This window comes from Copidosoma floridanum, unplaced genomic scaffold (assembly GCF_036245765.1).
Source record: "Copidosoma floridanum isolate Cflo_tuat_1 unplaced genomic scaffold, Cflo_Japanese_pri ptg000026l, whole genome shotgun sequence".
Taxonomy (NCBI): domain Eukaryota; kingdom Metazoa; phylum Arthropoda; class Insecta; order Hymenoptera; family Encyrtidae; genus Copidosoma; species Copidosoma floridanum.
In genome coordinates, this window is record NW_028321903.1 from 11,932,458 (window position 1) to 11,959,079 (window position 26,622).

General features: G+C 33.7%; 2 protein-coding genes across 8 annotated transcripts in view; one reads left to right on the top strand and one right to left on the bottom strand.

The window, feature by feature from the left end:
* The window catches only part of Ecr (ecdysone receptor), a 389,856-nt gene extending 387,532 nt beyond the window's left edge, over window positions 1-2,324 (bottom strand). For 2 of the 3 annotated variants that reach the window (XM_089595624.1, XM_089595622.1), the window contains exon 1: window positions 1,685-2,324. The gene's annotated coding sequence lies outside the window, so the exon portion shown is untranslated. The other variant, XM_089595623.1, reaches the window with a different exon arrangement.
* An 8,637-nt stretch (window positions 2,325-10,961) lies between these two features.
* On the top strand, window positions 10,962-12,543 carry Syb (Vesicle-associated membrane protein synaptobrevin). 5 transcript variants are annotated; one of them, XM_089595586.1, is made up of 3 exons: window positions 10,962-11,136; window positions 11,632-11,943; window positions 12,006-12,542. In XM_089595586.1, exons 2-3 carry the CDS (start codon window positions 11,637-11,639, stop codon window positions 12,041-12,043), a joined length of 345 nt encoding a protein of 114 aa, XP_089451712.1. In that variant the 5' UTR covers window positions 10,962-11,136; window positions 11,632-11,636; the 3' UTR covers window positions 12,044-12,542. The 5 variants fall into 5 exon arrangements, with proteins under 5 accessions (XP_089451712.1, XP_089451713.1, XP_089451711.1 ...); XM_089595587.1 differs by having other exon boundaries at window positions 10,963-11,171; window positions 11,632-11,919; XM_089595585.1 differs by having other exon boundaries at window positions 10,964-11,171; window positions 12,006-12,540.
* The last annotated feature ends 14,079 nt before the right edge of the window (window positions 12,544-26,622 follow it).

Genomic DNA, 26,622 nt, shown 5'->3' on the forward strand with positions numbered 1-26,622 from the left:
AAACGACCAGTTAGCCTCCTGGGTTGTGCGTGGATTGGCACTTACCTTATTATTTTATCTATTGTTTATTAAGTAAGCGACCAGTAAGCGTCCTGGGTTTTGTGGGGATTGGCGCTTGCGTTATTTCCCGCAAGTTTGCCACTTACATTTGGGAGAACCAATGAGAACCTCTGGAATGCTCCCTCCTTCTCTGCCTATTCGCTTCTCCAACACTCTATGTATTGGTATGTTAGTGACAGTAACTTTCATTTTACTGACCGTAACACTCACCGCGGGAATCCTCTCCACCCAACGCTGATTGTGATCGGCAATTTAACATCCGTGCCATCTGTTGACGAGTTAGCAAGCAGCGAGAGAAGGCTTTCTGGCAGGCTCAAAACTTAATCAGTTCTCCCAAGTGTAATAAATCTATTCTTTATATAGATTAATTAACTATTTTGACAGTGTATGATAGGTATATTGATGAAAAGTGTATATTGAACAGCTCTGTAACATTGTTGACAGAGCAACTGACTCGCCAGTTTGTATTCCTCACAAATTTCGTCATGTTGACAATGGTATACACACTCAATAGGTACTGTGTAGGTAATTTGTAAAAATATTCATTATACTTAGTAGTGAAAAAAAAGGCTTATTTTAATATTGGAAAATTATGTTTAAAATCAACTGGTATTAAAAATGATTCTCTAAAATTTGTTGGAGGAATTTATGAGTGTGGTCAAATTTTACTTACGACATGTACTTGCAAGGTTGGATTAAGTGAAAAATGCAAGCATTATGAGATAGGTTCGTTATCTTGCAACTGGTAGATATACTATATGTTTTTTTATCGCATGGGAGCACTAATTGAGTTTTGAGCCTGCCAAAACGCCTTCTCTTGCTACTTCACGCTGCTTGCAAACTTGCTGACAGATGGCGCGACAGCTAGCTTGCCGATACAGTGGGTTAAGGGGCAGTGCGGCGGATAGCCGCCATTTATAGTACATGTACCTAAATAACATTTCACATAATACCACTCCACAATGCCATTCTACAATCGCGCTTTTGCTGTACTGCACAAGTGCGTTGGGGCAGCGCAATCATAGAAGAGGCGTTAGGCACAGAACTGTATATATCTAAATACACGGGAGAATAGTGGGAGGTGCTAAAAATGGCCGAGCCAATCAGCACTGCGTGACCCTATACACCGCTCTGTCCCTCGGCCGACTGAAGTTGCCGATCCCAATTCACAACACCGACTGAGGATTAAGGATTACTTTTAAAATGAAAAAAGAAAATAAAAAATGTACGAAAAGAAAAATGAAAAAGAATTGTGATGAGTTCTCGATGTCCGGTCATGCGTGACCGGAAAGATAAGATGAAAGAAAAAAGCGAATAAGTATGTATAAAAGACAATGTAAATGACAAGCAGAAAATAAGTGATTATAAAACGTAAAAATAATATACCACGAATATACTGTCTATGTAAAAGACTATGTAAATGCTCTATAAATAAAGGAAAAAGGAAAGTGTACATACCCACAGTTGGTCAGTACACTATAATATAAAAAAGAAAGTATATGTAACCGGCGCGGACAGACTGCTGCGACTATTATACATAATATTGAAACACACTAAACTAGTGAAGGAATGAGGCCAATTGTAATCTCGTTGCCTAAGAAACTATAACGAAAAAGGTACTGACACTAGGATATTCTAACAAGGCCACGTGCACGATATACTATAGGACGTTCTGCATCTATGACAACGGCTGCTGCAGCAGACAGCAGTTAAAGAGCTTGATTTCTATGCTCCGTTTGTACCACCACCACCACCACCACCAGAGTGACGGGGAGACAGGTGGAAGGTTGACTGAGTGTACGTGCAACTTAACAGTTTCTCTTAGCACTATCAAGGTAGTGCTTAGTGATGACAGATAAATACTTATGTTGACGGGCAAAGGGTTTATTTACTCTGCCCTGACCTTTATAGTATAGTTCTTACAGTTTCACTTTACTTATGCACAATTACTACAATCCAATAGAGCATAGAGACACTGCACTCACGACGATCACGACTGTCATCACTAGTGACTCGCGATAATGCGCATCTAAATTGCATACACACACACACGCACCCACGAGAACTTCAGCAACAAGCGTCGTCCGATCTAATTCAGTTCTTGAGCTTGGCGCATCTATATGGCTTACTCACATACGTTTATTCATACAGATGACAAATATAAATAAAGTTGACACGCAGAATGCAGTGATAAATAAACGAAATACCCACAATCAATGGTACCTTGTGAGGTTTAGTATAGTACAATTACTTTATCTGTTAACTGCTACGGCTACACTTCGTTCACATTGAGAATTGAGAACCAACCATAGAGATACAAGAATAGAGGGTGGTAAGCTAAACCCACACAACCCTATACTAAACTAAGTCCCACCGACCCACCCCCCACCGTCCCACGGTGTTGCAGCCTTGCAGCTTGCAGACTTGTGAAGTTGGCGCCCGTAAATATTAAATATTAATATTTTGCACCCATTCAGGGCTTAAACGATTCCTCCTTACTTGCGGATTTATCCTCCACTTGAATTTTCATTTGCGGATCAATAGTTTGCGAGATATTTGCAAAATAAAAAGTCGAAAATGGGCGCGGTGCTAAAGTATAAAAAACTTTGTTTTAAGTGCTAAATTGGGTTAAAATCCAATTCTACCTGTACGATTCGATTCCTCCTCATTTGCGGATTACGGAGGTATATAAATTAATGTAATTAAATGTCACAAAGTTTGTAAATAATGAATTTAATTATTGAGTGAGAGAATCTAGTAACTTTTGTTTAGTGACTTTTGGTCCAGTGCACCGTTCCTGTTGTTCGGTACATGTCGTTTCCTCCGTACAGCGGGTTCTACAAAATATTTATTAGAATAGAAAACTTTAGTAGGTATTAATCTATTAATTATTAGTTATTAGTTATTCAGCCTTTAGGTAAATACACACATACAAACACATTTTTCGATGACTATGCAATCTAGAGTAAACCCATTTAATAAACATTTTTTAAAATTGAGTACTTTTATTACTGGGGCTGTGTTTGCATAGGCTCCGTTTGTATTATGTTAAGGTCACGTGATCATTTATGATAAGTGCGAGTGAGACGGTGACATCATGCTGTCTCCCTCGCACTTATGATAAATGATCACGTGACCTTAACAGACTTAATAACAAACAGAGCCTTAGGCGAACACAGCCTGTGTCACTTTTATCCGTTTCCACTGGTCGGTAACTTGATCTTCAATTCGCCTGATTGATCATTTACGCGTGAAATTTGAATGCTTGAGCTGTTTTCTAAAACTTGTCCAAAAAAAATTATGACTTGTGTGCTTACTTAGCTGTGGCTTGTATTGTAATGATAGCTGTACTGCTACTTTTTAGTTGTGTTGTTATTTGTTTCTTGAATAACAACAAATATTAAAATTTCGCGCGTAATGAATAAATATTAGTCCACAGTGTTTGCCACAATAGATTCCAGATATTAGATTCTCAAGATGAAAAATCTGTATCTATTGACAAATAATATTTTCTTTGAGTTTCAAGTATGTAATGTATGTGTGTGTGTGTGTATTGACTCAAAAGCTGAATAACTTATAACTAATAATTAATAGATTAATACCTACTAAAGTTTTCTATTCTGATAAATATTTTGTAAGACCCGCAGTACGGAGGAAACGACATGTACCGAACAACAGGAACGGTGCACTGAACCAAAAGTCACTAGACAAAAGTTACTAGATTCTCTCACTCAATAATTAAATTCATTATTTACAAACTTTGTGACATTTAATTACATTAATTTATATATCTCCGTAATCCGCAAATGAGGAGGAATCGAATTGTACAGGTAGAATTGGATTTTAACCCAATTTAGCACTTAAAACAAAGTTTTTTATACTTCAGCGCCGCACCCATTTTCGACTTTTTATTTTGCAAATATCTCGCAAACTATTGATCCGCAAATAAAAATTCAAGTGGAGGATAAATCCGCAAGTAAGGAGGAATTGTTTAAGCCCTGAATAGGTGCAAAATATTAATATTTAATATTTACGGGCGCCAACTTCACAAGTCTGCAGCTTGCAGAGAAAACACATAGCCATATAAGAAATGTAGACTGCTCGTAGTGCTCGTTCTTATACGGCACTGAAGTACGAGTCGAAAGAGACACAACGTCGAACGTGGGTATCTGTCTCTCTCGCAGATTGCCAAAGGTAGGGGTCAGTAAACTAAGGATGCGTATTCGCTCCGAGCCGATATAGAGGTTGCGCCCCCTCTAGCCAAAATCAGGCAAAATTTCTTGCATGTAAACAAACGGCTTAGAACATATATACATGCGTATAGCTGCTTGTGATTGGCTGAATAAGACAGCAGGAGAGGATCGTCGTTCTCTCTCTAGCCTGCCAAGTGCCAATCACAAGCAGCTGTACGCATGTATATATGCTCTAAGCCGTTTGTTTACATCTTAGAGAATATATGCATGGCGGAAGCATTGTATGCTCCGAGCGCTAGACGAGATGAGAGAGACAAAAGACAAATAGCAGTACAACCTTTCTCTCTCTTACACGCCTCTGATTGGTTGGCCCCCTTCTGTATATATAGGTATAGTCGTATCCACGAGTGGCGGTCGTGGGGGAACAGAGCAGATATATGTAACCTAAGATCTGATCAAAAAAAACTTCTACATTACCAGAGAATATAGAATATATCCTCTTTAAGTATAGAAGGCCAAAGCGGAATTCTGAGCAATACACTCTAAAACAATAATCTTCCATTACAACATAATTAAAACAACAAAATTTGAATAAAAATTTCCAATTTTAATTAAAGCCCTCATACCTGGTTAAACAGTTCATGTATGGCTAATGACTCAGTTGGAATGTTTGTCTTCGATAGCTGAGCGGTCAAGAATGCTCGATTAGCTTTTGCGCTCTGGGCTTCGAATCTGACCTATGCTTTTTTTTTTTTTCAGGTATACATTTTCATAATACTTGTTTTATTACGTTTCGTTTGTTTATAATTTTTATGTATTTTTATAAATAAATTTATTTTATAAGATTTCACACTTTAATAATAAGATTTAAAAAACTACTCTTGGCCAATGCCAGTAAAATACTCATGCAAAAATGTGTTAATACTTTTTGTATATTATTATTATTACAAGCGTAAATATTACTTGTTTAATTATTTACTGCATTGATCGATACGGATTTATTAGGGTTCTAATATCTAATATGCCCTTTATCCTGCATGTATCCTATCCTAATGAAAAATACTGCCACCTTTCCGTCGGTTTCCATTGAGTAATGCCAATAAAAAATAAATTATACGACGTATAGTAATTGTATAATATTGAATTTATGCTCGCAATAGTATTTTGTTGGCATTAGCCAAGAGTAGTTTTTTAAATCTTATTATTTAAGTGTGAAATCTTATAAAATAAATTTATTTATAAAAAAACATAAAAATTATAAACAAACGAAATGTAATAAAACAAGTATTATGAAAATGTATACCTGAAAAAAAAAAAAAAACATAGGTCAGATTCGAAGGCCCAGAGCGCAGAAGCTAATCGAGCATTCTTGACCGCTCAGCTATCGAAGACAAACATTCCAAATGAGTCATTAGCCAAACATGAACTGTTTAACCAGGTATGAGGGCTTTAATTAAAATTGGAAATTTTTATTCAAATTTTGTTGTTTTAATTATGTTGTAATGGAAGATTATTGTTTTAGAGTGTATTGCTCAGAATTCCGCTTTGGCCTTCAATACTTAAAGAGGATATATTCTATATTCTCTGGTAATGTATAAGTTTTTTTTTATCAGATCTTAGGTTACATATATCTGCTCTGTTCCCCCACGACCGCCACTCGTGGATACGACTATACCTATATATACAGAAGGGGGCCAACCAATCAGAGGCGTGTAAGAGAGAAAAAGTTTGTACTGCTATTTGTCTTTTGTCTCTCTTATCTCGTCTCGCGGTCGGAGCATACAATGCTTCCTCCATGTATATATTCTCTAAGGTTTACATGCAAGAAATTTCGCCTGATTTTGGCTAGAGGGGGCGCAACCTCTGCATCGGCTCGGAGCGAATACATGGAGTCTTGAACTTCCAGGGGACCAGCCATAAGCCCGTGTAAGTGCAAGAAAGAGAATAAAATGTTCTTGCTTCTCACTCGCACTCACACGCGGGCTGATGGCTGGTCCTGGAAACTAAAGACTCCATTTATATACGCAGCCTAAGCCAGCTGATGCAACCTCCCCACTGTAGGCAACGTGAGAGAGACAAATACACACGTTCGATAATGTGTCTCTTTCTACTTGTGCTTTAGCACCGTACATTAGAACAAACAATCTATTTTGTATAAGTACTCCAAGACTCCAAGCGACCCAAGACCCAAGACCCAAGACTCCAACAGTCATTAAGACGTACACACGGTGCAAAATAAGACAGGTGGTGCAAAGTACCAACTCTATGCTTTGTGAGGTCTGTCGCAATTTTGTAGCAGTACCAAATTCTCCACCAGATGGATTAGTGTCAAAAAGGTAGTATACATATGCATACAAATTGAAACGGTTACACACACACACACATATATATATATATATATATACGAATACATTCTACATTTATATGCTACCTTTTCGACACTGATCCATTTCGGGTAAAACTTGGTACTGCTACAAAATTGTAACTTGGCAGGGTCCGTACCATATAACTTTTTTTGCTTTGCAGGCCTATGTTATAACATAGGCCGATGTACTAAAAAATAGTTACATGGTACGACCCCAGAGGTGGTACTTCGTACCACTTGTCTTATCTCTTGTCTCACACCGTGGTCCGTGGGTGTACATCTGTATTTGCATAGACATATGAGAAATAGACTGCTCGTTCTTATGTACAGCGCTGGAGCAGAAGTAGAAAGAGACACAACACCAAATGTATTTAAATGTCTTTCTTGCACGTTGCCATTGGTGGGGAGGTTGCATCAGATGTACTCTTTACTGACTCAGTGACTCTTAGTTTACTTGTTGTACTATAGATTTGAATACGGGCGACGTATCGTCATGAAATCCATACTGCCTCACTCGTCTGCTAGTGTGTGTGGACATGACCGCGGGTGTAATCCGCAATCGCCACCAGCAGCAGAGATAAGTAGAGAGATTGCTAACGCCAATGCTACGGCGTGAGACAACTTTTTTCCACTGATCGGGGCGACCCGCCACGGCCAGCCGTCGAACCAAGGCGCACATTTTTCGAGAGTGCGAGACTCGTATCGAAGATCGAAGAGCGTGCGCCTACAAGAAGGGAAGTGGATTCGCGTGGGAATGAGCATATAGGCGCACATTTTGGCGACACGTATAGAAGTAATAGAAGGGGTATACCGAATGTGTGCCTACGAGGAGAGGAGTGGAAATGTTGACTATAGCTATATATCTGAGCGCACAGCTAAAGCAAGCGACGACATGAGTTTTTCTCTTTTGACTGCAACCGAGTATCTGCTATATATATTTAACTGACTCTTACTCTCTTGCTCTTGCTTAAATGATATCTATCAATCTTACATTCGATTAAATCGTGAAACTAAATGCTCATATAATTATATGCACAGAATTTGATATCAAAACATTTTTTTTTTTCCGTACGTTAATACTTAATTTAAAATCTAGTATTATTTTGAAAAAATGAGCAGCTTAATTTTTTTAAGGATAACAGTTCAGCTATAACCACTGGTTAATTATTTTTCCTCATCATAATTGTTATGAACTGTAGGACAGGCCCAGGAGGTTATCGATGAACATATGTGACTTCAAGATCTCCTACCCTCGAAGTTTCGATAGCTAAGGTAGTAAGGGCTTATGCCACTATTATTCTCGTTTTGCTATCTGAGGATCGATTCCAACTGTCGGCAAATTTTTTTTTTTAACGTGATTCATCATTCTAGTTTATTTTCTTTTTATCTATGTTTTATTTATGTTTTATAAATAACATTAACAAACCCTTTTTTTCCTATACATCGAAATACATTTTTTTAATACTAATTATATAAAATAATTTCATAAGCTGATACTTATCGTTAGCATGGCCATTACGGAATTTCATAATAACAAAATAATTTCTTAGGATATGAGTATAATTTTTACATTTAAAACTCCAAAGAAAGTAAGAGAGAAAAAATCCTTATACATAATTTTCATTAATTTTTATTTTTTTTTTCCAAGAAATGATTAAGCTGTTCTGATCGATATTTTTATCTATCTATACAATAATCATAATCTTCGGAGGCACAAGAAAACTTACATAAAACTCCCTAAACATTTATTTTCCGTCTTTTGTTGTAAAAAAATTTTAGGTATAGCAGCTATACTTATTGTGTTGATTAAATATGTAATTTCAATTTGAATTACATAATGTTGGTTCTAGACCAAACTTTTAATTAGCGTATGTAAGTATCAAAACTTAATACCTTTGAAAATTATGCAACAAAAATCTGAACAGTAATGAAAAACAGATCTTATATATCAAGTTAACTGTTACGTTACTTAAAATTTTTACGTGGTAGTTACAACCCCTTGTCACTTACATTATGAATTTCAAAAAAGTAAAAGTTTAACCTTGAACATAATTTTCGATAATTTATAAGAATTTATATGAAATTTCGAAATGGCCATGCTAACGATAAGTATCAGTTTATGAAATTATTTAATATAATTAGTATTAAAAAAATGTATTTCGATGTATAGGGAAAAAAGAGTTTGTTAATTATATTTATAAATTTCAATTAAACATAAAGAAAAAGAAAGTAAACTAGAATGATGAATCACGTTAAAAAAAAAAATTTGCCGACAGTTGGAATCGATCCTCAGATAGCAAAACAAGAACAGTAGTGGCATAAGCCCTTACGACCTTAGCTATCGAAACTTTGAGGGAAAGAGATCTTAAAGTCACATATGTTCATCGATAACCTCCGGGGCTTGTCCTACAGTTCATAACAATTATGATGAGGAAAAATAATTAACCAGTGGTTATAGCTGAACTGTTACCCTTAAAAAAATTAAGCCGATCATTTTTTCAAAATAATACTAGATTTCAAATTAAGTATTAACGTACGGAAAAAAAAAAATGTTTTGATATCAAATTCTGTGCAAATAATTATATGAGCATTTAGTTTCACGATTTAATCGAATGTAAGATTGATAGATATCATTTAAGCAAGAGCGAGAGAGTAAGAGTCAGTTAAATATATATAGCATATACTCAGTTGCAGTCAAAAGAGAAAAACTCATGTCGTCGCTTGCTTTGGCTGTGCGCTCAGATATATGGCTATAGTCAACATTTCCACTCCTCTCCTCGTAGGCACACATTTGGTATACCCCTTCTATTACTTCTATACGTGTCGCCAAAATGTGCGCCTATATGCTCATTTCCACGCGAATCCACTTCCCTTCTTGTAGGCGCACGCTCTTCGATACGAGTCTCGCACTCTCGAAAAATGTGCGCCCTGGTTCGACGGCTGGCCGCGGCGGGTCGCCCCGATCAGTGGAAAAAAGTTGTCTCACGCCGTAGCATTGGCGTTAAACGCAGCGTTGGGTTAGGCGGATTCAATATCGGAACTTTTTCCCTAGATCGTATATATAGCTATACGATCTAGGGAGAATGTTCCGTCGAGCAGACAGCACAGCAGTGAAGGGGCATTGCCAAAGACACGCGGAAATTCAAAATTGTAATAGTAATAACACAAGCGCCTATCACCCAATGACCCGGGGCGCTAACTGGTCACTCTTTTAAATAAATAATTATTAAAAACATAAGCGCCTATCACCCAATGACCCAGGGCGCTTACTGGCCACTCTGTTAAATAAATAATTTTTAATAACACAAGCACTTATCACCGTATAACCTGGGGCGCTAATTGCAAATCTAGTAAATAAATAATTATTAATAAATATGTCAAGCACCGTTTTCCTGATGATCCAGGACACTTATTTGTAACACTATTAAATAATAAAAACTTGATCGATAACATATGTAAACATATCACAATTTTGATTGCCTATCTAGTACGACAAAGATCTTTTTAAATGGCGCTTTTGTAATTCATTGATAATTTATTATTCAATAGTAGCCAGTAAGCGCCCCGGGTCATAAGGTGATAGGCGCTTGTGTTATTTTAATAATTAATCATTTAAAAGAGTGGCCAGTAAGCGCTCCAAGTCACTGAGTGATAGGCGCTTGTGTTATTCATTAATAATTGTTCATTTAACTGAGTTGCCAGTTAGCGCCTCGGGTCATTGGGTGATAGGCGCTTGTGTTATTAAAAATTATTTATTTAACAGAGTGGCCAGTTAGCGCCCCGGGTCATTGGGTGATAGGCGCTTGTGTTATTAATATTACAATTTTGAATTTCCGCGTGTCTTTGGCAATGCCCCTTTACTGCTGTGCTATCTGCTCGACGGAACATTCTCTTTAGATCGTATAGCTATATATACGATCTAGGGAAAAAGTTCCGATATTGAATCCGCCTAACCCAACGCTGTGGCGTTAGCAATCTCTCTACCATAGGGGTATAAGAATAGAGGGGAAAAGCGCTATACTAGCCCATTAGCGGCAGCGACAGCATAACTAAGTGTAACGGGGCATCTGTCCTTGTTGCCAAAGCCACGTTATTGGCTACTTCTTCGTCCTGAATCCTACAGTTGATTCAATCTCATGTATGACTCGACCAATAACATAACTGCCAGACAAAGACAGATGCCTCGTTACGTAGCGAATTCTGCTGTCGCATATCACGCCCCCTTTTCTCCTCTATTCTTATACCTCTATGCTCTCTACTCATCTCTGCCAGCAGCCTACACTGCTGTGCTATCTGCTCGACGTAACATTGTCCCTAGATCGTATAGCTATATATACGATCTAGGGAAAAACTCCCGATATTGAATCCGCCTGACCCAACCCAACGCTGAGCATGGCAGTCAGCAATCTTCCTACGTTCCTACACTGATCTCTGCCGCAGTTTCCAGTTCAAAGGTTGAAGTGTCTCAAGCCTCAAGCCTCAAGTCACACCAACTGTCGTGCAATAATAGTTGCATCTGTAAGCATTATTTGTGGAATTCAACATCATTGGAGGCAAGGCACTCACAATCACATCTTTTATTTTGCCCATTATCAGATATTCACGCCATCGGTGGTGTTTCTATTTTTGTAGAAAATCAAAGTAGTGAAGTGTCAAAATAATTGATTAGACCACTATTGCAGTGGTTACACTTCCTGACGAATTCATTTTTTTAAGGTGTATTTTACGCTACCAGGTTATGGGCGTGTTCGTTGTCTAATTTATTAATGATAGTTTGACAGCGTAATTAATTTTCTATTATACTAAATGCTAAGGAATATTAATTTTCAGAAGATATAATTGGAAGCATATTTATATGAAATATGTTTACTACGAATTACAATTAGTTCAAAATGTTGTTAAAAGATATTTTGTTCGATTTTTTTTTTGAACTGCAAGCAAGCAATTGATTATCTCACTTGTAGGTTGCTTATGCATCTAATGTTTAAAATAATTTATTTCTGAATATTATAGTTAACATGGATGGAGGTGGTTATTCAGGTGATGGAGACTGTACTGGACAGTCATCTATTTCCAATAAGAAGTTACAGCAAACTCAAGCTAAAGTTGATGAAGTTGTTGGGATTATGAAAGTCAACGTAGACAAAGTTCTAGAAAGAGATCAAAAACTATCAGAACTTGACAACAGAGCTGATGCCTTGCAAATGGGTGCTGCACAATTTGAACAGCAGGCAGGAAAGTTAAAAAGAAAATATTGGTGGAAGAACTTAAAGATGATGATCATCATTGGTGTTATTTGTGGTATTATATTAATCATCATTATACGTAAGTACTCACTTTACTTTGCTGCATTATGTGGAGAATTTTATTGTATCACTTTTTTCCAGTATCAATACTACCAGGAGATGATACCCAACCTAAGTAAGAGATCAAATAATGTAATGGTTATTTAAAGAAGAAGAGTTAGTTGTAAAGGAAACTGGGGCACTACAATCCAACAACCTTTCAACAATGACTTTTGATAGAAATCCTACATATTTTTGAGATATTTTTACAGTTACAATTTATAGGTGTCTAAATAAGTTTATACTGTGGTAAAGTGGCCTTTTTAAAATCTGTAACACATAAAATACGTATGTTTATATTCGTAATGCTTTAAGATTCTGAGCAGTGAATCCAAACCTTGATGGGTAATAGTTAATTACCGTTTGACTTTTTCTCCGATGTTGCCTTTTTTGATAATTAAAAAACTAAAATTTATTATATTAAGTACTTTTTATACTAATCAATAATGAACACATATCCTACTGTTCTTCATATAAATAATAACATTAAAAAATTGTATAAAGTATATTTAAAAAATTGAATATAAGTAAATTGTGAATTAACATACAAAATTGCATATACTATAAATGTACAACTTTGATCATCAGAAATCTAATAAAAAAAAATTAAAAAAAAGTGCAGCAACTTTTTTCTGTCACTTTTTTAAAAATAATTTGATAAAAAATATTTATTAATTTATGTACGTTTTGCACTGCGTAACAAAAAATATTTTCTACTGTTATTTATAGCAAGTATAACGTTACAAAATTGCACAAAGTGTATCAAAAAACATAAACATAAGTCAATTGTAAATTAAAGTAAAAATACTGTGAATGCTTTAAACAAGATTACATAAGCCATTACATTGTTTATGTGGTACATAAAATTATGCATATTATTATAAGGACTTTTTTGTGTCTTAATGTAAACTTATGTTTATTCGGTAAAAAAAATTGTAAATTTATTAACTCGTATATAGGCTTCTTTATCACCTACTATAATTTTTGTTCCAATTACATGATTATAAAAATCTTAAAGCTCACATTACAATGGGAAACAGTGCTTAAATAAGTTCGAGTAGTTGGTATTTACAAAGCTAAGTGTAGCGTGTAGCTCCTGTTGCGCGGGTAGCTATAGTCAAATTTTATGCGTTTAGAGAAGAGCTTATGGATGACGCAGCCGGGCACGATTCCGATTTCTGTGGCGCCGTGATCTAAGTGTGATTTCTTGTGTATGTTGATACCAGAAATATGGGAAAAATAATTAAAAAATTCCTACTTACCTCCTTTTCGAGATATCGAACTCGAAAGTCAAAAAAATCATATTTTGTGTAGATGTGATATTAGGGTTATTTGTTGCTTATTTGATAGTAATAATATATATATGTAGGAAATGTAGTCAACTACTTGAGAGAGAAAAAGATCGTCCCGAGAGCACGCCATGACTCAGTGTCACCAGTCAGAGATTATTAGAGAGATTGCTAACTGCAATGCTACGGCGCGAGTTCACTTTTGGCCACTGTTTCGAGCGCCCCGTCGCGGCCAAGCGGTCGAACCAGGCACACATATTTTTTTTTTATTTGAGAAGCGTGGAGGGGGTACACCGTACACCGAGTGTGTGCCTACGGATTCGCGTGGAAATGGGCATGTAGGCACATACTTTGGAGATGCGTGGAAGGGGTATACTAAATATGTGCCTACGGAGAGAGGAGTGGTGTCAGAGATTAGTAAGTAGGGAGATTGCTGACTGCCATGCTACGGAGTGTGCCCACTTTTTTCCAGTGGTTCAAGCGCCCCGCCGCGGCCAAGTGGCCGAACCAGGCGCACATTTTTTTTTTTATTTGAGAAGCACGGTAGGGGTATGAGAAGAGTGGATTCGCGTGGAAATGTCCATATAGGCGCACATTTTGGAGACGCGTGGAAGGATTATACCGAATGTGCGTCTACGAGGGGAGGAGTGGAAATGTCGGCTATATAGCTGTATATATCTGAACGCACAGCCAAAGCAAGCGACGACACGAGTTTTAGTCCGGGAGCCAGGGGGGTTCCCGTAGCCGTTGGGTGTCGGCGAACCAACCCAAGTTTTTTTTATGTATTTTGACCCCCTGAATCCGAATAGCAAGGGTGGGAAGCCGAAAAAATGGCAGGTTAATTGTTATCAACAATTTTTGTTGACAAACAAAAAAATTGAGTTTTTTTATGAAAAAAAATTTTTTTTGTATTTTTTAGATCATTTTAAACAAAAAAGGTGTCTTGCTAATTTTTGCTAAAACGCTTAGATTTTCCGTAAAAAATTCCGAAAGTTTTGAAAATCGCGTTTTTTACGATTTTCAAACGCATATATCTCCATTGTTAATTAATATTTTTAAACTCTACAGGTCTCTAAATCTTCGTTAAACATTGCTTTTCGAAAGTGCAATAAAATTAATTTGATTATATTAAGTAGTTTTGAATCAGTGACTCACCAATTCCAGGTATTTTTTAGTGCAATGCACTGTAATCTGGGCGCTGGGGGCAGATCCGTGGCTGATTCAATTCTGAGATTTGACTATTTCACTTCGTTTTTTGCAACTTTTTCAGTTTTTATTTCAAAATAGAATCGTGTTAGTGAAGTAAAAAAAAAAAAAAATGTTGATTCATTCGTTAAAATTATTGATAAGGAAGATTTGCCTCCAACAAGTGCTTCAATTAGATTACACATTTTACGGTCACTTTTCATATCCCATCTCCAAGTAACATGTTTAGAAAAAAGTTCTAAATCATTAGATCCTTTGATGTTCGGATTTAAAGTTGAAGGTGATTTACTTTATTCACAAAAAGTTGAAATTTTCTTGCCTCCTATTCATGAGTTAATCCCTAATTGCACGTGCAAAGTGTGTAAAACAAAAAACTGCTTATGTGTTTCATCAGAAATTCCGTGCTGTTCATTTTGCAGTTGTCAAAAAGATGATACATGCAAGAACAAATATGCCGAAAAGTAGTTTTTCATCTTCAATAAAAAAAAAAGTAAATAAAAAATAGATAAAAAAAATGAGAGTAATACCATAATGAATTAAAATACATTGCATTGTACGATTCTTATTTAAGTATGAATGATTAAAGAAATTTTATTCATAGAATTAGTTCTTATTTATATTCGAATAATATTCAAAGATGTACAATTTTTTGTTGCAATGAAAAAACTATTACATTCAAATAAACGAACAAAAATAAGCAGTATTTCCAACAAACCTGTGAGTTCAACAGTAATATAGCGTGGAGTCTTTTTTGTATAAAAAAACTTTAAAAATGCATTGATTATTTTTTTTTTCAATAAAAACGAGAAAAATTTTTTTTTCCCGCTTATCAATAATTTTAACGAATGAATCAACATTTTTTTTTTTTACTTCACTAACACGATTCTATTTTGAAATAAAAACTGAAAAAGTTGCCAAAAACAAAGTGAAATAGTCAAATCTCAGAATTGAATCAGCCACGGATCTGCCCCCAGCGCCCAGATTACAGTGCATTGCACTAAAAAATACCTGGCATTGGTGAGTCACTGATTCAAAACTACGTAATATAATCAAATTAATTTTATTGCACTTTCGAAAAGCAATGTTTAACGAAGATTTAGAGACCTGTAGAGTTTAAAAATTTTTCATCAAAAATCTCAATTTTTTTGTTTGTTAACAAAAATTGTTAATAACAATTAACCTGCCATTTTTTCGGCTTCCCACCCTTACTATTCGGATTCAGGGGGTCAAAATACATAAAAAAAACTTGGGTTGGTTTGCCGACACCCAACGGCTACGGGAACCCCCCTGGCTGCCGGACTATTTTTCTTTTTTGAGAGTCTATGGACTCTGCAACTGAGTATACTTACATGCTATGCATATATTTAACTGACTTGCTCTCGCTGTGGCTTCAATGTTATCCATAAATCTTATTTAATTAAATCGTGAAACTAAATGCTCATTAATTATATACACAGAATTTTGATTTCAATACATTATGTTTTAACTCTCCCGTACTCTGAAAATTCCCAAACCCATTTATGTTTTCAAAAAATTAACCACTAATTTATTACTTTCACACATCCTAATTTCTGTAAACTGTAGGACAAGCTCCGGAGGATATCCATGAACATATGTGACTTCGAAAGAAATATGAACCGTCCTTTGGATAGCTAAGATGGATAAGGCTTATGCCCCCTTGTAGATTGTTTTGCACTTAAGGGTTCAAATCCACTTCATGGTAGATATTTTTTTTTTTTTTTTTATTCAATGTATCATTTTGTCTTCATTTCTTTTATTTATGTTTCGTTAAAATATATATATGTAGTCAACATTTTTTTTCGGATACATTAAAACGAATTAAATTAATATTGTTACTTTGATACAAGACAATTCTACAATTTCATAACACTAAAATAACTTTTAAGGATTTTAACATGATTTGTGTATTTCAAAACTCCTAAGAAATTGTGAACATCCTATTTACGACAAAAAAAAGCCGCTCGTTTACTGCTATTTACTTAATGTTGAAATTTTAATCAGTAAATGAATTTGATGAACACAATATAAAATAGTTTTGTAAATATTTTAAAATTGTTTGCAAATCTTTAATCAGGTGTGCTACTTTTATTTATTTTTAGACAGCCAGAAGAACAGTGATGAATGAAACAGTTCGATGAATAAGTAATAAAATTTATTCGGTAAGATTCTAAGACTAAACATTTTTTATAATACCGCAGTTTTTTGTTAAAAACAAAAAAAAATGAATTACCTTTAAGGGTGATGATTGTAATAAACATATTTTTAGGCTGTAGATTATAAAGAAAGTTTAATCAATTATATTGAATGCAGGAAAAGCATTGTAATACTTTTAACAATTATACAATCGGGTGAGTGTAAGAAAGAGTCTTTTTAGAGTAAAAGTCAAGAAAGAGCCTTTTTAAATTTTTCGGGCAGAATAAAGTCCTCTTAAACTAAAAGAAAAAGCCTTTTTATACTGAGGTACACTCGCACTGAGGTGTTGGTGTCGATTGGTAGGATTGAGCCCAACGAATCATAGCTCAAGATTAAGTATTCTTCGACATTTTTGAGTTCTTATTTGCTCCTCACCCAGCTCTCGGTTGGTCTCGTACCCCTGTACGAATCCACACATTTAATCTATACTGGAAAGCAAAACGAGGAGTTCAACAAAAAGATATCAATGGCTTTTTAACTAATTCCTTTACTTCTATTATAAGGTAGTAATGTATATATTTTTATAGATCAATTACATACATACACACATAAATGTAGTACCAACTTAAAATCGGAGAAATTAAAATTAAAGGCTCTTTCTTATATTCAGTTTGAAAAGGCTCCTTTGCGCCTATTACTCTGAGAAGACTCTTTATCATGTTAACGTGATAAATTATTTAGAATCAGGAATTGTGAGAACTAAAAAAAAATTTTTTAACTACGAATTTCTATATTAGTAAAAACTAAGTCTGGGTCTATTTCTGCAAGCAAAAACTTCAAATAATTACGGGGATGTTGTGATATTTCATTGTTTCAAGAAATTTCTGAAAAAATTTTTATAGGTATGTTTCAGTATCATAAATAACATATTGAAATTTCAAAGAGCCTAAATACACCATTTTTGAGAAACAAAATCGCGAAGTTGGCCACTAATACACATGCTTTTAGATGGACTTGTCGGAAAATGCACGTTTTTACTCATAACTTTTGAAATTTTCTTAAGAATTTTTAAAAAAATTAAATTGTTAGGGTTTATTATAGTTAAAATAAGTAAACTAAAATTGGGGAAGCCTAGCTTCACCGTTTTTAAAATATTACAGTTTAAAGTCCAGTTGCAACGTTACTAGAATACCTATGTAGTGGTACAGTCCGAGGCGAAAGTTAGGTTAATTTGTTGTTTTGACGTTTGTGTTTATTTTTCTGTTCCATACACCTAATTTTTAAATTATTTACCTGTTTTGTTAAGAATAATCACAACAAACACATTTCTAACACGAAAATTCAATTTTGAAATCGACTGTACCACGACAACCCCCTCAAAATAGTATCAACATATACATTTGTAGTGCAAAATCTTAAAAAAAATCTACAGTTTTCTAAAAAATCGACCAATTATTTATTCTAGTTTTCCATTTTATTCTTAAAATCGTGAAGTATTCAAACTATTATTGTTTATACTGTATTTAAGTGCATACTTCTTTATGATAAATTAATTCAGCTATGATTCTCGAAAATTAATATGTAGAGCTGTGAAAAAGGCATTTTAAAGATTTTAAAGTTAAACTACTCGTCGTGAGAGTTCCGCGAACTTTTTAATAAAATCAACCTATGTCACGAGGTTGAAGATGCCGACAATGCGGTTGTTACTATAACTACAAAAAAAAAAAAAATTAGCTGCCTTGCGTTGTGTGACAAGAGGTGTTTTTTGATGGTTTATCTTATCAACTACAAACAATCGAATAAATTTATGCGAATCATTGTGTATTGCATACGATGTAAAATTAATTGATCGATTGCAATAGTTAAAAGAGCAATTTCAATTGTAAAATTTTAATATTTTGTATAGTTATTCATCTATAAAAATAAATGTAGTGCCACCTTCAAAACAGAGGAAAAAAAATTTTTGTTAACTGTATATGATGTACACGCTGTCAAAAATTTTGGTAACTATTTCTGAAAAATTACAATAACAATTGACTATAGGTAAAAAGATTAATTGTTTACACAGAATACAAATTTTCTTTTTAAACCATACTCTGAGTTACAAGTGGTTGAAACTAGTACGTGTTGAATGAAAAAAGCTTCGTTCAGTCTCTGTAAGACTCTTTAATCTAAAATACGCACTATTTATAAAGACTAAAGAATCTACTTTTATGTTTGTACATATATGTGTAGTACGAATTTTGTCAATGCAATAACCACAAGGTATTGATAAGGGATGTAAATATTAGCTCAAAAATATAATATATGTACGTAGTTAAATATTCACGTATAATTGGATGTAAGTTGAACTTTACTGGTAATGATCATATTTGATATAATCGTCGTAAAAGAATGAATTTTCTTCTGCCTTCGGCTTTTTTTTGTCGTAAATAGGATGTTCACAATTTCTTAGGAGTTTTAAAATGCACAAATTATGTTAAAATCCTTAAAAGTTATTTTAGTGTTATAAAATTATAGAATTGTCTTGTATCAAAGTAACAATATTAATTTAATTTGTTTTGATTTATCGGAAAAAAAATGTTGACTACATATATATATATTTTAACGAAACATAAATAAAAGAAATGAAGACAAAATGATACATTAAGTAAAAAAAAAAAAAAAATATCTACCATGAAGTGGATTTAAACCCTTAAGTGCAAAACAATCTACAAAGGGGCATAAGCCTTATCCATCTTAGCTATCCGAAGGACGGGTCATATTTCTTTCGAAGTCGCAAATGTTCATGGATATCCTCCGGAGCTTGTCCTACAGTTTACAGAAATTAGGATGTGTGAAATTAATAAATAAGTGGTAAATTTTTTTAAAACATAAATGGGTTTGGGAATTTTAAGAGTACGGGAAAGTTAAAACATAATGTATTAAAATCAAAATACTGTGTATATAATTAATGAGCATTTAGTTTCACGATTTAATTAAATAAGATTTATAAATAACATTGAAGCCAGAGCAAGAGCAAGTCAGTTAAATATATACATAGCATGTAAGTATACTTAGTTGAAGAGTCCTAAGTCCAAAGACTCTCAAAAAAGAAAAACTCGTGTCGTCGCTTGCTTTGGCTGTGCGTTCAGATATATACAGCTATATAGCCGACATTTCCACTCCTCCCCTCGTAGACGCACATTCGGTATAATCCTTCCACGCGTCTCCAAAATGTGCGCCTATATGGACATTTCCACGCGAATCCACTCTTCTCATACCCCTACTGTGCTTCTCAAATAAAAAAAAAAATGTGCGCCTGGTTCGGCTGCTTGGCCGCGGCGGGGCGCTCGAACCACTGGAAAAAAGTGGGCACACTCCGTAGCATGGCCTACGGATTTGCGTGGAAATGGGCATGTAGGCACATACTTTGGAGACGCGTGGAAGGGGTATACTGAATATGTGCCTACGGAGAGAGGAGTGGTGTGTGGTGCATGGAAATGCCGACTACAGCTATATAACTATATATACCCGCGTATATCATAGCGAAAGAAAGCGATGAGTCTTTCTCGCTATATACTTACTAACTTCTTAAATTAGGTCTTAGAAATTAAGGGGAAATAGAGAAGAAAAAAAGATTTCACATCTAATATTTGTAAATTAAAAAAACCTATTTTAATTTACAATTCTCTATAACATAAGAAAGTTTAAGAGAGGCTAGCCATATTATTTTTCGAAAATTAAATCATACAAATAAATGTTTACGCAATTGGAAGCTCAGACATTCAGGGCATTTATTTTTTAGTTCTTCTTATACTTTGGATTTTTGTTTAGTACTGCGTATCAAAGTACGTTGAAAAAATATTTAGCTTGAAATATTTTTTAAGGTTGATAGTATGGCTATAAGCACCTTAAATATAAATTATTATTTTTACTTATCATAATCGCTATGAACTGTAGGCCAAGCTCCGGAGGGTATCAATGGACGTATGTGACTTTAGGTTATATGGGGTCCGAAGTTTGAATAGCTGAGATGGCTAGGGTTTATGCCTTCAACAGCATATTTTGGCGATTTGGGGTTCAATTCTGATTGCCATTTAATTTTTTTTTTTTTTTTTTAATATAACTCAGTATTCTATTTTAATTTCTTATTGCAACTTTCATTTTAATTTATGAATATTGTCAACACTTTTTTTTCGGGCACGTTAAAAAAATTTTATTTTTAATACTGTATCACGTACATAGAATCCAACGCAACAACTGACTATTAAATAATTTATTACGTTAATAGTTATAGCTAGCAAGGCTAATTCATAATTTTAAAGGTAATAATTTGAATGATAGTAACATTGATGACTAACTAAATACTTGGTAGATCATATAAATCTTTATATGCGTATTCGTATGCTTGCATGTAAGTGATCTCAGACTTTTTGACCGATGTCAATGATTCAGGACTCAGCAGGATTACTTTTTCATATTGTTACGATGGCTTGGGAAAAACAATCGTCGTAGCTTTTTAAGGTTGTCATACCTCTTGACGATTTCTTGATTTTTTTAAGCAGATTGTTGTATTATTCAGGTGAAATAAATATTCTTATACATATTTTAGTTTTACTTAGGGAAAATTCAAACAATTACATTTTTTTAAATCCCTCCATACGTTATACAGTTTAATTTTGAACAGTACAACAATTTTTTTTCTTTTGATTCATGCATTCAAAATTAGTATTTCAATAAGATTGATAGAACAATTCCGTAATTTGTAATTTTAATTGAATTCTTAACAAGATCTTATTTCATACAGTACGAAAAAACCACATTTTCCATTTTCGCACACTCCATAAGAGTTTTTTTTATAGGATAATTTTACTTTAATGTGATAAATATTATGATTTCATTGACAGGTTTTACACATATGAGCTTGTAATTTATATATGTACATTTTAATACTTACTGTAGCTAAAAAAAATAAATGTAGTTTGGTTTTTTCTTAAATATCTTATACGATTGTTTCATTAAAAAAAACTTTAGATTGCAATAAGTGACTAAAACTTTTAATTTGCTACTCAACATAATTTAATATTGTTGAATAAATTTCCTCAAAAAATTTAACTAGTCGAACGTTTCAATTTATATGTACTTTTAAACGCTTATTTGAATATTTTTTCGATTTTTTGTATTGCTGAGAAAGCAGTTATATGTTTCTCGGTAGCGATTTAAAGTGTTAGATAATTGTGTGAATTCGTCCCAAATTTCGCACTGAAAATTTGTTTATTGGTAACATTATACCCTCTTATAAAAGAAATTATGTGAAACAATAAGCTTAGATTCTTTTTTTTAATATAAAAATTTGTATAAAAAAATTAAGTTTTTCGATTAACAAGTCATTGGAAGCTATTGAGAAATACAGAGTAAAAGCGGAGTGCTTTCTGGCGTATAATCACATAAATGAAGCAATAATTTGTATTGATATAGTAGATCGTACATACTCCGTATGATGTGGTAATACGCTTTTCTATTATTAATAAATGTTGTATTAATAATTCAACAACGTGGCCAGTAAGTGACCTATGTTACATAGAGATTGACCACAGTGTTATTAAGTAATGCTTAATTAATTTATGCATATAAACATACATACTTCTATTGCCAACTTGAAGTTAAAGGAAAAAAAAAAATTACTCAAAGACTATTTCTTGCGCTGACCAACCGACATTATTCAGCGATTCAAGAAATTGTAAGACTTAAAAAAAAAATTGAACCACATCCTAAATTATGAATAAAAATCGGGCCTTACTTTAAATAAACAAATTTTTAGTGCAAAATCTTCAAAAATCCACCCAGTTTTCTGACACTCTAAAAAGCTATCGTTAAATGTTTCAGTATTTTCTCTGCAGGTAGAAATTTATTCAACAATATTAAATTATGTTGAGTAGCAAATTAAAAGTTTTAGTCACTTATTGCAATCTAAAGTTTTTTTTAATAAAACAATCGTATAAGATATTTAAGAAAAAACCAAACTACATTTATTTTTTTTAGCTACAGTAAGTATTAAAATGTACATATATAAATTACAAGCTCAGATGTGTAAAACCTGTCAATGAAATCATAATATTTATCACATTAAAGTAAAATTATCCTATAAAAAAAACTCTTATGGAGTGTGCGAAAATGGAAAATGTGGTTTTTTCGTACTGTATGAAATAAGATCTTGTTAAGAATTTAATTAAAATTACAAATTACGGAATTGTTCTATCAATCTTATTGAAATACTAATTTTTAATGCATGAATCAAAAGAAAAAAAATTGTTTTACTGTTCAAAATTAAACTGTATAACGTATGGAGGGATTTAAAAAAATGTAATTGTTTGAATTTTCCCTAAGTAAAACTAAAATATGTATAAGAATATTTATTTCACCTGAATAATACAACAATCTGCTTAAAAAAATCAAGAAATCGTCAAGAGGTATGACAACCTTAAAAAGCTACGACGATTGTTTTTCCCAAGCCATCGTAACAATATAAAAAAGTAATCCTGCTGAGTCCTGAATCATTGACATCGGTCAAAAAGTCTGAGATCACTTACATCCAAGCATACGAATACGCACATAAAGATTTATATGATCTACCAAGTATTTAGTTAGTCATCAATGTTACTATCATTCAAATTATTACCTTTAAAATTATGAATTAGCCTTGCCAGCTATAACTATTAACGTAATAAATTATTTAATAGTCAGTTGTTGCGTTGAATTCTATGTACGTGATACAGTATTAAAAATAAAATTTTTTTAACGTGCCCGAAAAAAAAGTGTTGACAATATTCATAAATTAAAATGAAAGTTGCAATAAGAAATTAAAATAGAATACTGAGTTATATTAAAAAAAAAAAAAAAAAATTAAATGGCAATCAGAATTGAACCCCAAATCGCCAAAATATGCTGTTGAAGGCATAAACCCTAGCCATCTCAGCTATTCAAACTTCGGACCCCATATAACCTAAAGTCACATACGTTCATTGACACCCTCCGGAGCTTGGCCTACAGTTCATAGCGATTATGATAAGTAAAAATAATAATTTATATTCAAGGTGCTTATAGCCATACTATCAACCTTAAAAAATATTTCAAGCTAAATATTTTTTCAACGTACTTTGATACGCAGTACTAAACGAAAATCCAAAGTATAAGAAGAACTAAAAAATAAATGCCTTGAAAGTCTAAACTTCCAATTGCGTAAACATTTATTTGTATGATTTAATTTTCGAAAAATAATATGGCTAGCCTCTCTTAAACTTTCATATGTTATAGAGAATTGTAAATTAAAATAGGTTTTTTTATTTTACAAATATTAGATGTGAAATCTTTTTTTCTTCTCTATTTCCCCATAATTTCTAAGACCTTATTTAAGAAGTTAGTAAGTATATAGCGAGGAAGACTCATCGCTTTCTTTCGCTATGATATACGCGGGTATATATAGTTATATAGCTGTAGTCGGCATTTCCATGCACCACACACCACTCCTCTCTCCGTAGGCACATATTCAGTATACCCCTTCCACGCGTCTCCAAAGTATGTGCCTACATGCCCATTTCCACGCGAATCCGTAGGCACACACTTGGTGTACCCCCTCCACGCTTCTCAAATAAAAAAAAATATGTGTGCCTGGTTCGACCGCTTGGCCGCGATGGGGTGCTCGAAACGGTGGCCAAAAGTGAACTCGCGCCGTAGCATTGCAGTCAGCAATCTCTCTACTAATCTCTGCACCAGTAAAGCTGAAGACGTGCTCCCTGCCTTAGACACAGAAGAGGTGTGGGCTCAGATCAGAGATGAGTAGAGAGATTGCTAACGCCAATGCTACGGCATGAGACAACTTTTTTCCACTGATCGGAGCGACCCGCCGCGGCCAGCCGTCGAACCAAGGCGCACATTTTTCGAGAGTGCGAGACTCGTATCGAAGAGTGTGCGCCTACAAGAAGAGAAGTGTATTCGCGTGGAAATGAGCATATAGGCGCACATTTTGGCGACACGTAGAAGGGGTATACCGAATGTGTGCCTACGAGGAGAGGAGTGGAAATGTTGACTATAGCTATATATCTGAGCGCACAGCCAAAGCAAGCGACGACATGAGTTTTTCTCTTTTGACTGCAACCGAGTATATGCTATATATATTAAACTAACTCTTGCTCTCTCGCTCTTGCTTGAATGTTATCTATCAATCTTACATTCGATTAAATCGTGAAACTAAATTCTCATAATTATATGCACAGAATTTGATATCAAAACATTTTTTTTTTCCTTACGTTAATACTTAATTTAAAATCTAGTATTATTTTGAAAAAATGTTCAGCTAATTTTTTTAAGGATGGCAGTTCAGCTATAACCACTGGTTAATTATTTTTCCTCATCATGATTGTTATGAACTGTAGGACAAGCCCCGGAGGTTATCGATAAACATATGTGACTTTAAGATCTCTTTTCCTCAAAGTTTCGATAGCTAAGGTAGTAAGGGCTTATGCCACTACTGTTCTTGTTTTGCTATCTGAGGATCGATTCCAACTGTTGACAAATTTTTTTTTTGAACGTGATTCATCATTCTAGTTTACTTTTTTTTTCTTTATGTTTAATTGAAATTTATAAATATAATCAACAAACCCTTTTTTCCCTATACATCGAAATACATTTTTTTAACACTAAATATATTAAATAATTTCATAAGTTGATACTTATCGTTAGCATGGCCATTTTGGAATTTCATAATAATAAAATAAGGTATATTATAATTAGGTATAGTATAATAATAATTAGGTATAGCAGCTATACTTATTCTGTTGATTAAATATGTAATTTCAATGTCAATTACATAATGTTGGTTCTAGACCAAACTTTTAAGTAGCGTATGTAAGTATCAAAGCTTAATACCTTTGAAAATTATGCAACAAAAATCTGAACAGTAATGAAAAAAATATCTTATAAATTATCGAAAATCATGTTCAAGCTTTAAACTTTTACTTTTTTGAAATTCATAATGTAAGTGACAAGTCCCTTACCAAAATTATATGCATAAGTTTGTGCATTAAAATATGCATAAAATTATGCATAAATTTATACATGAAGTTATGCAAAAGCTTGTGCATAAGAATATGCATGAAATTCGCCCCCTATTTATGCATAAATTTATGCATAAATTTATGCATAAATACATGAAAAAAATCTACTTTAAAATAAATACATGGTTTTTAAATGAATTAAAATGTATTTATTTACTATTAATAGTAACTCATTAAGATTATAGTGAATAACTGCATAAGAATTTATTGTAGAATAATTTATTTAAATCTATATCACATGTATTTATATACATTATTACATAGATACAGAACTTGTTTACGTATTATGTACATGACACTGACAATTTTTTTTGGTTATTTAAAAATTCTCTCCTTGCTTTTGCACACTTTGCGCGTATCACGCTGGTAAAGATTTTTTTACTGTCCGTATTTTTAATGAACCTACCTGGTTTAAACACGAGTTCTAGAAAAATAATTTATTATATTAATGTTACATATATTTGCAGTTTCAACTTTTGATATACCTTTCATAGCAATAATTTTGGCAGGATTAAGAGGGGGTCTAATAACGCAATCCTTATTTGCTGCGCATCCACGTCCACTCGCGCTTGAGTTTGCCATTTCATCGGTAGTAAACAGAGAATCCATGAGATCACTCACAAACTCCGAGACACCATTTTGTCTACAATTTTTTACAACACTACTCGGGATGGTAAAGCTTTTAACTGGCTCTTTTTCAGCCACGGTAGCACTAGGGTGATCTATATCCTAAAAAACAATAGAATCATACAATGACGCAATTAGGTGATTTTAGTAATATTATTACCTGAATTATATCTTCCCTTTGATCAGCATCCAATTGCTCTACAGTATGACCTCCAATAGTTTTATTGCCACCATCATTAGAATCTTCCAAATGCTACAAAATTAATCAATCTTCAATATTTACAACAT